Below are 12,823 nucleotides of genomic sequence, written 5' to 3'. Positions count from 1 at the left end.
ATCGATCAGCTGCCTCCTGCACATCTCCCACTGGGGATATGCCCGCAACCGAGGTACATGCCCTTGACTGGAATCGAACCTGGGACCCTTCAGTCCGCAGGCCGACGCTCTATCCACTGAGCCAAACCGGCTTCGGCAAGAAAAAATATTTAAAGAATGTAACTTATTCTTTGTGACACACTTTTTAACCCAAATATTCACTGAAATTAATTATGGTGATGTCAATGAACTGACATCTGCATCCCTATTCTATTAGGTAAAAGGCCTTCTGCAGTAGCACCAGGTTAGGAAGAAAGAAAACTGGAAGATTAGGACTGGACAAAGGAAATAATCAATGGAAACTTTAGATTTTCCTTTTGATGGGTTAGTCCATTTTATCTTTGCAAAAAGGAGGCAGAATCAGGCAGAAGTTCTGTTCAGTTGGAAAAAAAGAGCCTAAGTATCTTGTCATTTTCTCTTGAGAATTTAAGTGAACAGACAAGATACACCTGCTGAGGAATCCAAACCCAAACCTAAACCCACAAAAGAAGTTGAATGATCTGGGCTAACTGCAGTTTTCTGGACGACATTAAAATATTTCTTAAAAAAAAAAAAAAAACACCACTTTTGTATGTTTTCATGTTTACTTGATGCGGCGGATTCATTACTAGAAGTTGAGTTTTAGTTTCTTTTTTTCTTCTTGAAAAGCAAATCATATTTGAGATATACTATAAATGAGTAACAACTTCCATGTAGATGGGGTAGAAGAAAAAAGAGCACTCAGTAGATCATTTTTAAAACAAATAGAACTTAACTTTATCTCATGTAACTTCAACCAATATTTGGCAAAGGGCATATATCTTCTGTGAATAAAGAGCTTTTAGACATTAGTAAAAAGATGAAAATTTCTACAATCCTACAGAAAAATGGAAACAATTATAAATAGGAAATTCATTAAATACTAAATCAATAAGCATATAAAAATTTTAACTTAAGGAGTAATTTAAAAAATATAAATTTAATTGATGTGATAATCAATGTTAACAAAAGGGAAAGGAAAGGCCTATACAATACAATTTGGCAACTAAGGGTTAAAAATAATAAGACTATAAATGCCCTATACTCAAATATTGCTTTGTCAATAACCACAGCTTATGCAACAACATAACTACATAGATATCCACTATGGTATTTTAAACACAATGAAAATTTTTAAATAAGCAGAATGTCCACTATTAGGGATTTGGTTAAATGAATTATGGTATTTCCATGAAGGAGGTGTGTAGCAATTAAAATTCATATTAGAATTGCATATTTATTAAATTGAGGAAAATGTTTATGCTATATTACTGTTTTAAACAAAAAATACAAAATAATTCATCTTTGTCAAAAATGTAAAGAAAACAGACTGGAAAGGTCTTTGTCCAAAAGTTAAGAGTGACAAAAATATTTAAAAATTAATTAACACTATATGACTAGTCTTTCAAATGCTAATTCTTCTTCGAAGCCTATTCAAGCAGAAGTGCTTTCTCCTTTCATGGAATCCCATAACATTTTGCTTCAATCTCACATTCAGAAATTAAAATATATCATCTCCTACCACACCTACCCATAAGCACATCTTGCTTTCCTCACCATAGTGGCCCTCTCTGAAGTCAGGGCCATACCCATTTCAGTTCCTCTGTAACGGTGGGTAGGGTGACTTGGGGAGCATCATTTTTAAGAAGGATATTTATTGATTATCCACAATTTGCCAGGCACGGAGTTTAGGCTTGAGGACTACGGATAATCTGATAATATTATTGCTTGGCCTAGTGTGGGATGAATCAAGGAGAGAAAATTATAAGATGGTTTTTCTAAGTACCCAGATGGAAACTCAGGAAGGAAACCAGAGCCAGGCGTGGAAGCTAGTGGAAGCTTTGTAGGAAAAGGACATTCAGGAATCATTAGATAAGGGGTGAGTTGGAGAAGGATGGGAATCCTGGAATGGGAAGATGTTCTAGGCAGAAGAAAGATCAATTACAAAAGCCGATAATCAACCAAGAACATAAAAGCTTAGGAAACTGAAAGAAGTTCCGTGTGGTTGGGACCTGACCTGAGGAAACAAAGCTTTTGGGTGAACTGGGGCTAGATTATGAAGTCTCATATGCTCTTTTCACACTTCATTGTTCTTTGAACAACTGAGCACCCACCCCCTTTAATAGTTTTTGCATTCCTTTAGTTTGCTTAGGTCTTTTTAGACAAATAGTGCTTAATTATTCCATTTTCCTTTAAGAAATAAATCAGGATGCTAAACAGAAACGATAAAGTATATTCTATTTTCCATCTTGAAGCTGGAACTCGAAATGCTCTTCATTTTGCAAGGCTAGAAATTTTTAGTAATTTTGTATGCAGTTGCTCTTGGGAGCAGAGGGTTGATGTAAACCAGTTGTGATGCTTCTTTCTCAGTTAGAAATTGTTGAGGAAACTCTTAGATTTGTTTATAATTTGGTTTACAATAACTTTAATGGTGTGTTCAGTTTTTGTTTTGAATTATTTTGTAACTGGAGTAGTACTTTGGCTATAGTATACAGCATTTATAAATAGTTGAGAATATGTTATACATAAGTTTTAAAAATTGTATATTTTCCACATGTAATTTAAGAGGAAGTTAAAATGGAATTATGAAAGAAAGGAAGAAAGAAAGAAAGGTTTTTCAATTTTATGTATTTCTGGCATTAGAATCTAGTACACTGGGAAGGAATATAAAGGCAGATACAGTAAAAATGAAGCAACTTCTCTAAAACCATTTAAGACCAAATATAAAAACTGTATTAACATAACATCCCTTTACTATCTTTTATCCACCACTGAAATTTACTTCCTTCTCTCATAATATATTATTCTGTATAAGAAATGGGGCCAGAGAAGTCCAGTTAACATCAGAAACCACATCTTTTATCAGCAAAAGATATAATTCAGGACTAGACAAAGGCAGAATGAATATCATTTGGGAGTTTTTCTAAGTTTTAAATTTGTCAGCTGGTGTGCATATTTTTAGACATTTTTTCTTTCCTAATTTTAGGATATGGTAAAATTATGAGAAGAATAGGAATTTATAAATGAGAAGCTAACAGAGTTTGAAGGGAGGTATCCCACCTGGTATTTATAAAACATCAAATAGTGTTGTACTTTCATAAATATTAAAATTGCATCAGAAGCCGTGCATTAAGCACTGCATCTTCAGAAAGCACTAATGCCAACAAATAATCACCTGAGATGTTGAATTACATTTAAAAAAGGGGACATCCTGAAAATGAGTTTGCTTGGGGTCTAGCTGCTTGGGAGGAAAAAGAAAAAAACGCACACATTAGTCTAGAGACTAGTTCAAAAGTCTATCTGGGTTGCAGCCTTCAAATCTGATAGCAATCACAGCTCCGCAGCTGAAAAGCTATTGGAAGGAGCAGCAAGGTTAATGAAGAAAGAGCAAGCTAAATCTCTTCAGAATAATTCACGCTGACATGGAAATGTGTGCTGCCCACCATTCTGCTCTGTGGACTCTGAGATGCTGGTATTTATCCAGCCCTGTGGCAGGGAAGGAGCACAAATTGACTCACAGTTCGGGATGTGGGAGGAGCTGAAGGACTCGTTAGGGAAACCATCTCCTGGATTGCTAGTCGGAGCTTTAAGCGATGCAGGGGGTTGCTGATTCCAATTTCTCTCTGGATCTCAGTGTCTGACAAAGCAGACATGATGGCACCGCTCTTCACATTGGCTCGGCAGGCTGCCACATACCAGGCAGGCATTCCCAACCAGAGCTGTTGGATAGAAAAAAAATACATAACAGATTACAGTAATAATTAATATGTTAGTGTCTCGTATGTGCCAGGCACTGTTCTAAGTACTTTACATGCATGAACCCTTTTGTTTTTACCATCCGATGAGATAGATGCTATTATCTCCCCAGAAGAGGCAGATGAACGGGGGCATTAAGCAATTTATTTTAAAAATTCAGGTAGATAGTGATGGAGATAAAGATTTGAAATTGAGTTTCCGGAGTTTGCAATGTAACAACTAATTTTTATTATTTGGGATAAAGTTAATAGTTGTGCAACACAAAATCCCCCCTTGAGTTAGAACAAGAACAGCTACAAGCTGCATTTGGTAAAGGCTCAATCAATGTTTGTTGAATGAGTGACTTCAATTTATAATTCTCCTTTGGGATTTTGAGTGCGAGAAATTCTGTCACAGAAAGTGCCAGCTCCCACCTCCAGCCCCATGATTTTGATCAAAGCCTGCAGTGTAGCTAAGCCACATTTATCACACATCAACCTACACCAAGTAATGCTTGTGTGAACTTAATTAGATGTTCTATATGAACATACTTATGGAGAATGAAATGTGCTGATAAAAGACACTAAATTTATAAACATCTGGAAACCTCTAGCTAAAGAGAGTAACAACATGAATAATGAATTAGAAATTAGGGATTCCAATTTTCAAGTTTGCTGTAATGTTCTTGAGAGACATTTGAATCAGTAGTGCAATGAGCACAGCACAGGGACTGACACTCATCTTAAGCACTGGAGGGATGCCAATTCACAGGCATGTCGTGGCATCTGAATTACATATACTTAAAAAATGAATGTTGCCTCCACTTTCCCCCATCATGAGTTATGGGTAAGAAGCCATACTTTTACTTAGCTCTGAGTAAGAAGCAGAGCACATGCAAATGAGCAGTTTAAACCTTGTTTTTTCAATAGCCAAAATACTAAGTGTAGAGGGCTGTTTATTTGTTGATGGGAACAGATAGAGCAAAAGGAGAGCATGAGGGTGAGAAAAGTGAGAAGTAAGACTAAGACGAAAAACAATAAATCAGCAAAATGCAATGCCAAGAATCAGAAGGCCTGGGCTCTATCTAATTCCTTCCCTGTCATTAGTGAGTCATGTGACCCTCTAAACCTCAGCCTTATTTTTCTCATTTGTAAAGTGAATGGATTCAGCCTCTTTCTAAGGCATTGTGTTGGGCAGCTTCCAAGATGGATCCCAATGAGCTCCTCTTTCTAATGTTCCTGCCCTTGTATAATCTTGTTCCTTTGAGTTTTTAAGGAACAGACTATGATAAAAGGGAAGGGATGGTGCTTTCCAGATTAGATTTCAAAAGACCAAGGCTTCATTCCTGCTAGCCCTCTCCACCTCTTCCCTCTCAGAGCTTTTGTTCTGCTGGAAGCCAGCTTCCATGTTGTGAGAAGTCCCATGAAGATGCCCACATGGCAAAGAACAGATGTTTCTGGACAACGGCTAGCAAGACACTGCATCATGACTGTGAAAACAGGAGTCAGCTTGAAAGTGTATTCTCCCCAAGTCAAGCCTTGAGAACACTGCCACGCTGGCGGTGAGAGACTGGAGAGAGGTTGTAGCTAAGCCGTGTCCAGATTCCTGGCCCACAGAAGTCATGAGGAAAAATAAATGCTCAGTCTGGAGATAAGTTGTTACATGGTAATAGGTAACTAATACAGATATCCTTTATTTTAAAAAAAAGTCTACTACATTGAAAGGCTACTTATCTCTATAAGGGAAACACAAAGCCAAGTCTTTGAGTCAATGTGGATTAGGCTGTGATTGAAATAAAGAAAGGAGAGAGGGGATCTGTTAGGTTAGGTGGCTCAGGAGGTGGCATAAGAAATAAAGAGTTGAGTGAATCAGAAAAGAAAGGAAGGAAAGTTTATTCTGCGTCTCCGGGAGACCCACGTACCCCAAGGACAGGGCACGTGGATTCACGCCAACAGGGAGGGGGGCGCTTTTTTTATACTGCAGTTGGGTGAGGGGCAGGGACATGAGCTGAGGTATTCAGTTGAGGAACTTTCAGCTGCAGGGGGGTCAGCCAGGTATTCAGGAAGGAGTCAGTATCTGTGTGGGGGTCGTGGAGAAGCCAGTATCTGTGTCTGGCACGTTGATCTGTGAGAAATTCCAGGGGAAGTCCATTGTCTCATCACATGTCTGCATGTATCTGATCCTGGGTTCTCTCCGACCTAACAGGATCTATTAGTAGTATAGTGCTTGACTGAATCTTATATACTCTTCCAGCAGGCTAGGACAAGGAATTGACCTTACCTAGACAGATATGATTAGATATGACTCAAGATGGTACTTGACCTCTTAGTTTATAAACACAGGTTGTTCAAAATAACTAAACATCTCCATATACCTTCGCTGGACCCTAGTCATTTTCCACTTCCTCTCTTTTAAGTAAGATATTTGGATTTCAAAACCCCTGCCAAAACAAAACAAACAAACAAACAAACAAACAAAAACCCAAACCAAAACAAAACAGACAAAAAACAAAACAAAACCAAAACACAAAACAACTCACGGAAATGTTTGGATTTATCCAAATGCTTGTCAATACACTGTTATCAATGTCATCTATGATTAGACTTTTGAAAGTTTTGGGAGTGGATAAATGGTGTATGAAGCACCAGGCTTACTTCTCTGCGTCATTCTCAGCAGCTGTATGCACAGGAGGTGCTAATGGAGGTGAGAGTTAGGAGCTCTTATTCATTGTTCACCCTGCTCATTTATCTTACTTATTCCATTTTAGAACCAGAGTCACTTTAAGAAGCACATTATGAGCAATTTTTGTATGCTGAGATATGTTTAATTAGCACAAACTTTACTGCCTGTCCTTTCCTAGCCCTTTAAAGTCAGTAAATATGTTTATTGTATTTTATTAAAAGAATTGTTTTCTTCACTTGCCAAAATAGCAGCTAACTCTCTGTCAAAGTATAGCTCACTTTATTGGAATGAAGCTGATCAAAGAAGGGCTATCAAATTTGAGGGTGCATCCTGAAGCATTTTGTTTTATAAATTATTTCTAAAATATAGAAATTTTAAAGACCTGTTTGGAAGAAGCAGCTCTGATTACTAAAATGCTAAAAAAAAAAAAAAAAAAAAAAAAAAAAAAGCCCTGATAGGAGAAAGTAAAATAAAGCAAGACAGAGCTTCTTTCTTCCAGGCCAAGAAAAAAAAAAAAGTTTTCATATCTATCTATACAAGACCATTTTCAAAATTCATAGGGGTTTTAATTTTTTCTCATTGATCAACTCTTCTGCTCTGGGTATGATATGCTAATGAATGTGGGTAACTTTATAATCCCAAACCACTGGAAACAATGAGTTCTAATTGCCTCCGGCAGGCAGGAAAAGCCTGTGTTCCTCTTTGCCCTGACTTTGGCATATCCCAGAAGCCCACTCTACTGAACTAAATAGAACACTCCTGATAAGTAGCATGAGGGATGCCTTGTGGTCAAGTATGTATTTCCGGAATTGTCCTACTGGGCTCCTGATGCCCTCCACCCTGCTCAGGTATTACTGAATTTTCCCAGGCCCCTGCGTTGTGCAAGGAATGCTGAATGTAATTCTTGTTTCATCATAACATTCAGTTTAGAAACAGAAGGGAAAAAGGGGATACATCTTCCGTTTTATTCCAAGTGGTTAAATCTAGCTGGTCCCTAGGCGTTAGAGAATTAGGCTCAGGAATAATACCATAAGCAAAGGAACAGTTCTCTGCAGTTAGGTGGCAGTGGTATCTTTTGGGAGAATGCAAGAAATGGCTTTTCTCTGCAGCCTGCTGATGAGAAAGGACCCTGGACTGATGGGCTGGGACTGATGTTTTCTGCAACAACACAGTGTGGCTCAAAAACTGATTATTCTCAGACAGGATTAACAGAATTTGCAAGGGTGTGTGTGGGTGTGGGTCTGCCAGAGGGCAGGCCTAAATTTGGTTGAGCCTCCTTTATAAATCTGGAGCCTCCAAATTTTTATCTGTTTGCAAAATTGACTGGTTGGATCCTGTCACTGCAAAGCTGATCCATTTTCTCCCGTCTTTTTGTACTTTTACATCAGGAGATTTTCATATTTCTCTAAGCTCTTCTAGCCAAATACTTCAGCCTGGGTCTTTCTTACACTCTAGCTCTTTGGTGTTTTTTTCTCTCTCCTTCAACTCAGCAACAGGAGTGTGGATTTGGCTTATCCCCAAAGCCTGCCCTGCTCTGAATCACCCAATTCTAGGGAGTCTTCACCAGTGCCTGAGATTTATGAGCCTGAAGAAAACTATGCATCCTTGCAAATGTCATCTGCTGAGACACTCCACACAGAGTCTGAACAGCCCTGATTCTTCCACCAGTCCCAGCAGTCCCAGCACAACACTACTCATTTCTGTAGAGAACGGGGCAGGGAAGGAGGAGAAAGCCCAGGTCAAGAAACAGAAGATCCGAACCATATTCTCACAGACCCAGCTCTGTGTACTCAATGAGAGATTTCAAAGACAGAAATATCTCATCTGCCAGCAGATGTAAGAACTTTCCAACATCCTGAACCTTAGCTACAAACAGATTAAGACCTGGTTCCAGAACCAGAGAATGAAGTGTAAGAGGTGGCAGAAATACAACTGGCCAAAGAATAGCCACCCTGTGACTCAGATGAGCTCAGCAACTACAGAGTACCTGGACCTCTCCTCCTGTCCCCAGGGATACCTGGTGAATGCTTCTGGAAACCTTTCCATTTGGAGCAACCATTCCTGGACCAGTCCATCTTGGAACTACCCTGCCTGGAATAGTCAGACCTGGTGACCCCAAGCCTGGAATAACCAGACCTGGAACAGCCAATTATGTAGTTATGAAGAGGAATCCCTGCCGCCCCAGATCCAGTTCCAGCAAAATCCTGTCAGTGATTTGGAGGCCTCCTTGGAAATTGCTGGGGAAACCTATGATGCAATACTGCAAGCCCCTAAATATTATGGTACCCTGCAATCCGTGGATTTATTCCCAGATTATTCCATGAATGTATAGCCTGAGTTCATGAACATATAGCCATGAACATAGTGTGATGATGGGTGTATTACTCAATCTCAGTTTGGGCAGTGGCTGTATTACCTCTCCTGGGATTTTTCTATGTACCTCTGCCTTGATATGCTGCTTCTCATGCCTACTGTGCCAATTTGGAGGGTAGGGGTTGGGTCTGATTGGAGTCTAAGTAAAGAGGCTTCTGTAGTCTTGCTGCTGTTAGACAAATGATAAAAGATGCCTCTGGCTATAGATAATTAGATATAATACTAGATCTAGTATTTGGATAACTCTAGATCTAGAATCTTAACCTCAAAAATAGACAGTAAAAGTATAAAGGTGTGTGATAAAGGATTACTTGTTTTCTGGGATTGGGAGGCTTATTAAAAGCCTCAATTCAGGTGAATGGTTAAGCTATAATATGCTTCACTGATTTCCTCTGCCCCTTTTGCTGTTTTACAATCTTTAATTTGTTTATTACTCAAGTATTTGTAAAAGATGTTTTTTTTTGCATTTTGCTGTCATGACAATAGTACCAGTTTGGCTGGTTGGTTTATAAGTTTACATACAAATAAATAAAACGTCTATTTTACCATTTAAAAAAACACACACAAAAACTGATTATTCTCTTACTCAAGACATAAAGAGGATGGGATTTAGAGAAACTCCCTTTTATCCACTGGGTATGTCCTTCAGCCCCTAGCACAAGAAAGCAATACAGTTACATTGTAATGTTCACAGGTCCCTAGAAAAAGCAATATTCCCTTTCTGAGATATTACAGTCTATTGGAAAGCTACTTCAAAACCTGCCTTTACCCATCTCTCTAAAACAACAACAACAACAAAAACTACCAAATTAGTAGTGATTGAATCAAGAGCCTTCTGGTTGAATTCTCTTACCTCTAGCCATGCAACCACTGTGGGCCCATCCCACTGGGCAAAAGGTAATCCCTTCCTTCGAGCTTCCTCTAGAAGTTCATGCCTGAAGTGTATAACGGAGATTAGTCAGGTAAAATGGCAAAAGATGGCTGTGATTATTTTAAATTATATTATTTTTAAATAAATCAAATAATCCTTTATAAACTTTTTATGAGATAATATAGAATAACATAATTCCTCCTTCCTTTGAGTAATACATGCAAATCACTCATTGATTTATTAGAAATTAAACAGTGACATCTAAAAATAATTTTCTCCTAACATTTACTCACTAAAATTCAACCATTAAATGTTAATGGACTAAGAAGCTGAATTATATTATCAGCAAATATCCCTTTAACAAGAAAATTGCCCACATAAGCATATTCAAGTATACATTATGGGGTCTAAATGTGGTTTCTTACATCTGCCTTGCTCGTCTTCCCTTATTATTTCAATAGTAGAGAAAATGCCTGTATATAGAGGCAGGAGATAAATTTGGCCATTTTGGCCGCATTCAAAAGATGTGCTTAGTTTTAGAACTTTCTCTCTGGTCCAGGTGGCTATCTTAGCAGTTAGTTCTTTGATTAGACTACAAAGTTAGTTCTCATTTGAAGAGAACGCTAAAGTAAATAGACTTCTATCACAACAAAGAATGTAAGGTCTGAAATTCAATAATAAACTCAATTTCATTTATAACCACTTCTGTTTTTAATGAAAGCGAAACACTTCAATAACAACAAATGTTTGTTTCTGACAATAAAAAGTTGTAAAGAGCCTTGACAAATGCATCTATAATCACTGTCCCTACTACTCAGCCTTTAGAATTGACGTCCATTTACAAAACCAATTTGAGTTTGCTCATTAGTGACATAGCAAGTTTGTTTTCTTCCAGGTTTATGTTAATATACCTGGCCAGGACTATATTAAAAATGAATTCTCTGTTCCTTAGTATGCTTTGATCTTACACACAAATAATAGAAACATATATAATAATTGGTTTTTTGAATGTGTATATCTTGTGCTTAGGAATTCATAATTAATATCATATATCAACCCCAAAATAAAGTATTTAATTATTTTCTGTCAATCAATTAATTGCTTATTACAGTGGACTATAATATGTTAAAATACATAATCAAAAATGACTTCCAACAGGAGAGCTTTTGTGTTTGCAAAGGATGCTACCAAGAAGTATGCATTGTGAAAAATAAGCAAGAAGACAAAACACATATTGAAGTTATAGCGGCTGAAGAGACACATAAATCGACTGTTGTTTCAATTGACGGGATAGCAAGAAAAGCATGGGTCCATTCTGCAAGCAAGCTATTCAGCACCTGGCAAAGGCAACAGCGACATGGACGCCCTGCATCCCCAAAACTACAAAGGGCTTCCTCACCTGGCTTGCTCTGCCACCACCCATTCCCTCAGGCTTCCTCATGCCATCCCTTCATTGAAAACCAGATTCAAATAGCCTAGTCTCACTGTGACTGACATATTGATAGAAATGGGTTGAAGTGGGTCAAACAACCAATCATCAGGTACTTATTGAACATCTGAGGAAACAGACATGGACCCAGTTTTCCAGGAGATCCCTGGTTAGATAAAAAAAGTAAACACACGAAACTTTCTGAAAACAGAATGAAATATACAAATAGGTGTGAAATATCAGCAATGCATATTCTGAGTGTGAGGATTTCATAAAGGGGGCGAATAGCATGGGAAACAATTGGTGAAGTCTTTGTGGCAACTAAGCTTTGAAAGGCAGGCAGAAAGGAGATGGGGACCGTGTTCCAGGCAGGATAAGCAGTAAGGGCGGAGAGGCAGAGGCAGGACTGAACGTGGAATCTGTGCAAGAAAATTTAGAGAAGACCTCCTTCAGAGCAGACCTCTACAGAGGTGAAAAGCACTAGTAAGAGTTGTAATTTACATACATTAGGGAAAGGAACATTTTTACTTATGTGACAGGTGAGTGGCACTAAAGTGGAAGTAACAAGCATACATTTATAATAGTCTTTTCTACATTCAATAAAAGAAAAAAACAACAAGAAATATGCACTCAACACTTAGAAAGCACGTAACATTTCCACATGTGAATTATATGAGTTGTCCAAAAGCCATTTTTAAAAGTTAGAAAACTTTAATTGTGAAAGTTCTGTCTAGTTTCCTAATAAAATTGCACCACACAAGGAAGAGTGATCCTGTTAAAACTTAAGTCAGATGATGTAATCTCTGCTCATAAATTTTCAATTACTTCCTGTATCACTGAGAATAAAAGCCAAAGAGGCTCATAGAACCTAATCTACTCTCTTCATCTCTTTGGCTCAACTTCCATGTCACCTGATGACACTGGTGTCCTTGCTGTTACCTGAAAACAGCCCAGGCCTCTTTCTGCCTCAGGACCTTTGCACCTGCTATTTCCTCTGTCTGGAATTCTTGTCTTCTCCATCTCCACATGGCTTACTTCCCTACCTATTTTAAATCTTCACTCAAATGTCACCTGCTCTCTGAACGTCTCTTACCCTCCCTCCCATAACACCCACCAGGCACTCCTTATCCCTATTCCTTGTTTTATTATTTTTATTTTCTAACATAAAGTGTCATTTATTCCTCTCTGTTATCTCCCAATAGACAATAAGTTGAAAGAGGAGCGAGGTTTTATATATTCTGTTCAGAGGTAAATTTGAAGCATCTAAAACAAGGTCAGGCACAAAAGAGGTGCTCAGTAAATAATTGTGAATGTTGAATATGTAGACCAGACCTTCCATTCAGGTACTTTTGTTTCAGTAAACTGCATCCCATAATGTATTTTTGTAGTCCAATTTTTGAGCCACTTTGTCAGAATAGTATCCATTCCAGATGATTCCAAAAGCTTGACTTGGTTTGGGATTCGTGATGAAAATCTGGTTAAGAGTCAAGCCAGTGTGCTTAATAATTATTTCTAAACAGATATTTTACCATACAATTTTTTGAAAAATCATTGGACAATATGGCCCTTCAAAAATTTTTTTGTTTTGTTTGTTGTGTTTAAATCATATGCTCTCATGACTTTAGTAAGAGTATGCACTTCAGTTTTTCTTTTAACATCTGTATGCTGAAAATGTA

At 37.9% G+C, this 12,823-nt stretch overlaps 1 protein-coding gene and 1 pseudogene across 2 annotated transcripts in view; one reads left to right on the top strand and one right to left on the bottom strand.

Annotated features, from left to right (window-relative positions):
* Positions 1-12,823, bottom strand: part of PPFIA2 (PTPRF interacting protein alpha 2) — a 471,528-nt gene that overhangs the window by 29,616 nt on the left and 429,089 nt on the right. The window contains exons 24-25 of the mRNA XM_081084175.1: positions 9,701-9,782; positions 3,576-3,776 (exon numbers count right to left, since the gene is read on the bottom strand). Of these exons, the coding sequence (XP_080940301.1) occupies positions 3,576-3,776; positions 9,701-9,782 (283 nt within the window). The remainder of the gene's footprint in view (positions 1-3,575; positions 3,777-9,700; positions 9,783-12,823) is intronic.
* LOC308512132 (homeobox protein NANOGP8-like) lies at positions 5,221-8,806 on the top strand (annotated as a pseudogene). Its single transcript has 2 exons — positions 5,221-5,309; positions 7,965-8,806. The product of its transcript is annotated as a homeobox protein NANOGP8-like (transcript).

Source organism: Myotis nattereri, assembly GCF_964212035.1.
Source record: "Myotis nattereri genome assembly, chromosome: 2".
Lineage (NCBI taxonomy): Eukaryota > Metazoa > Chordata > Mammalia > Chiroptera > Vespertilionidae > Myotis > Myotis nattereri.
The sequence above is the reverse complement of the archived record's forward strand: the minus strand, read 5'-3'. Positions and strand labels throughout refer to the sequence as shown.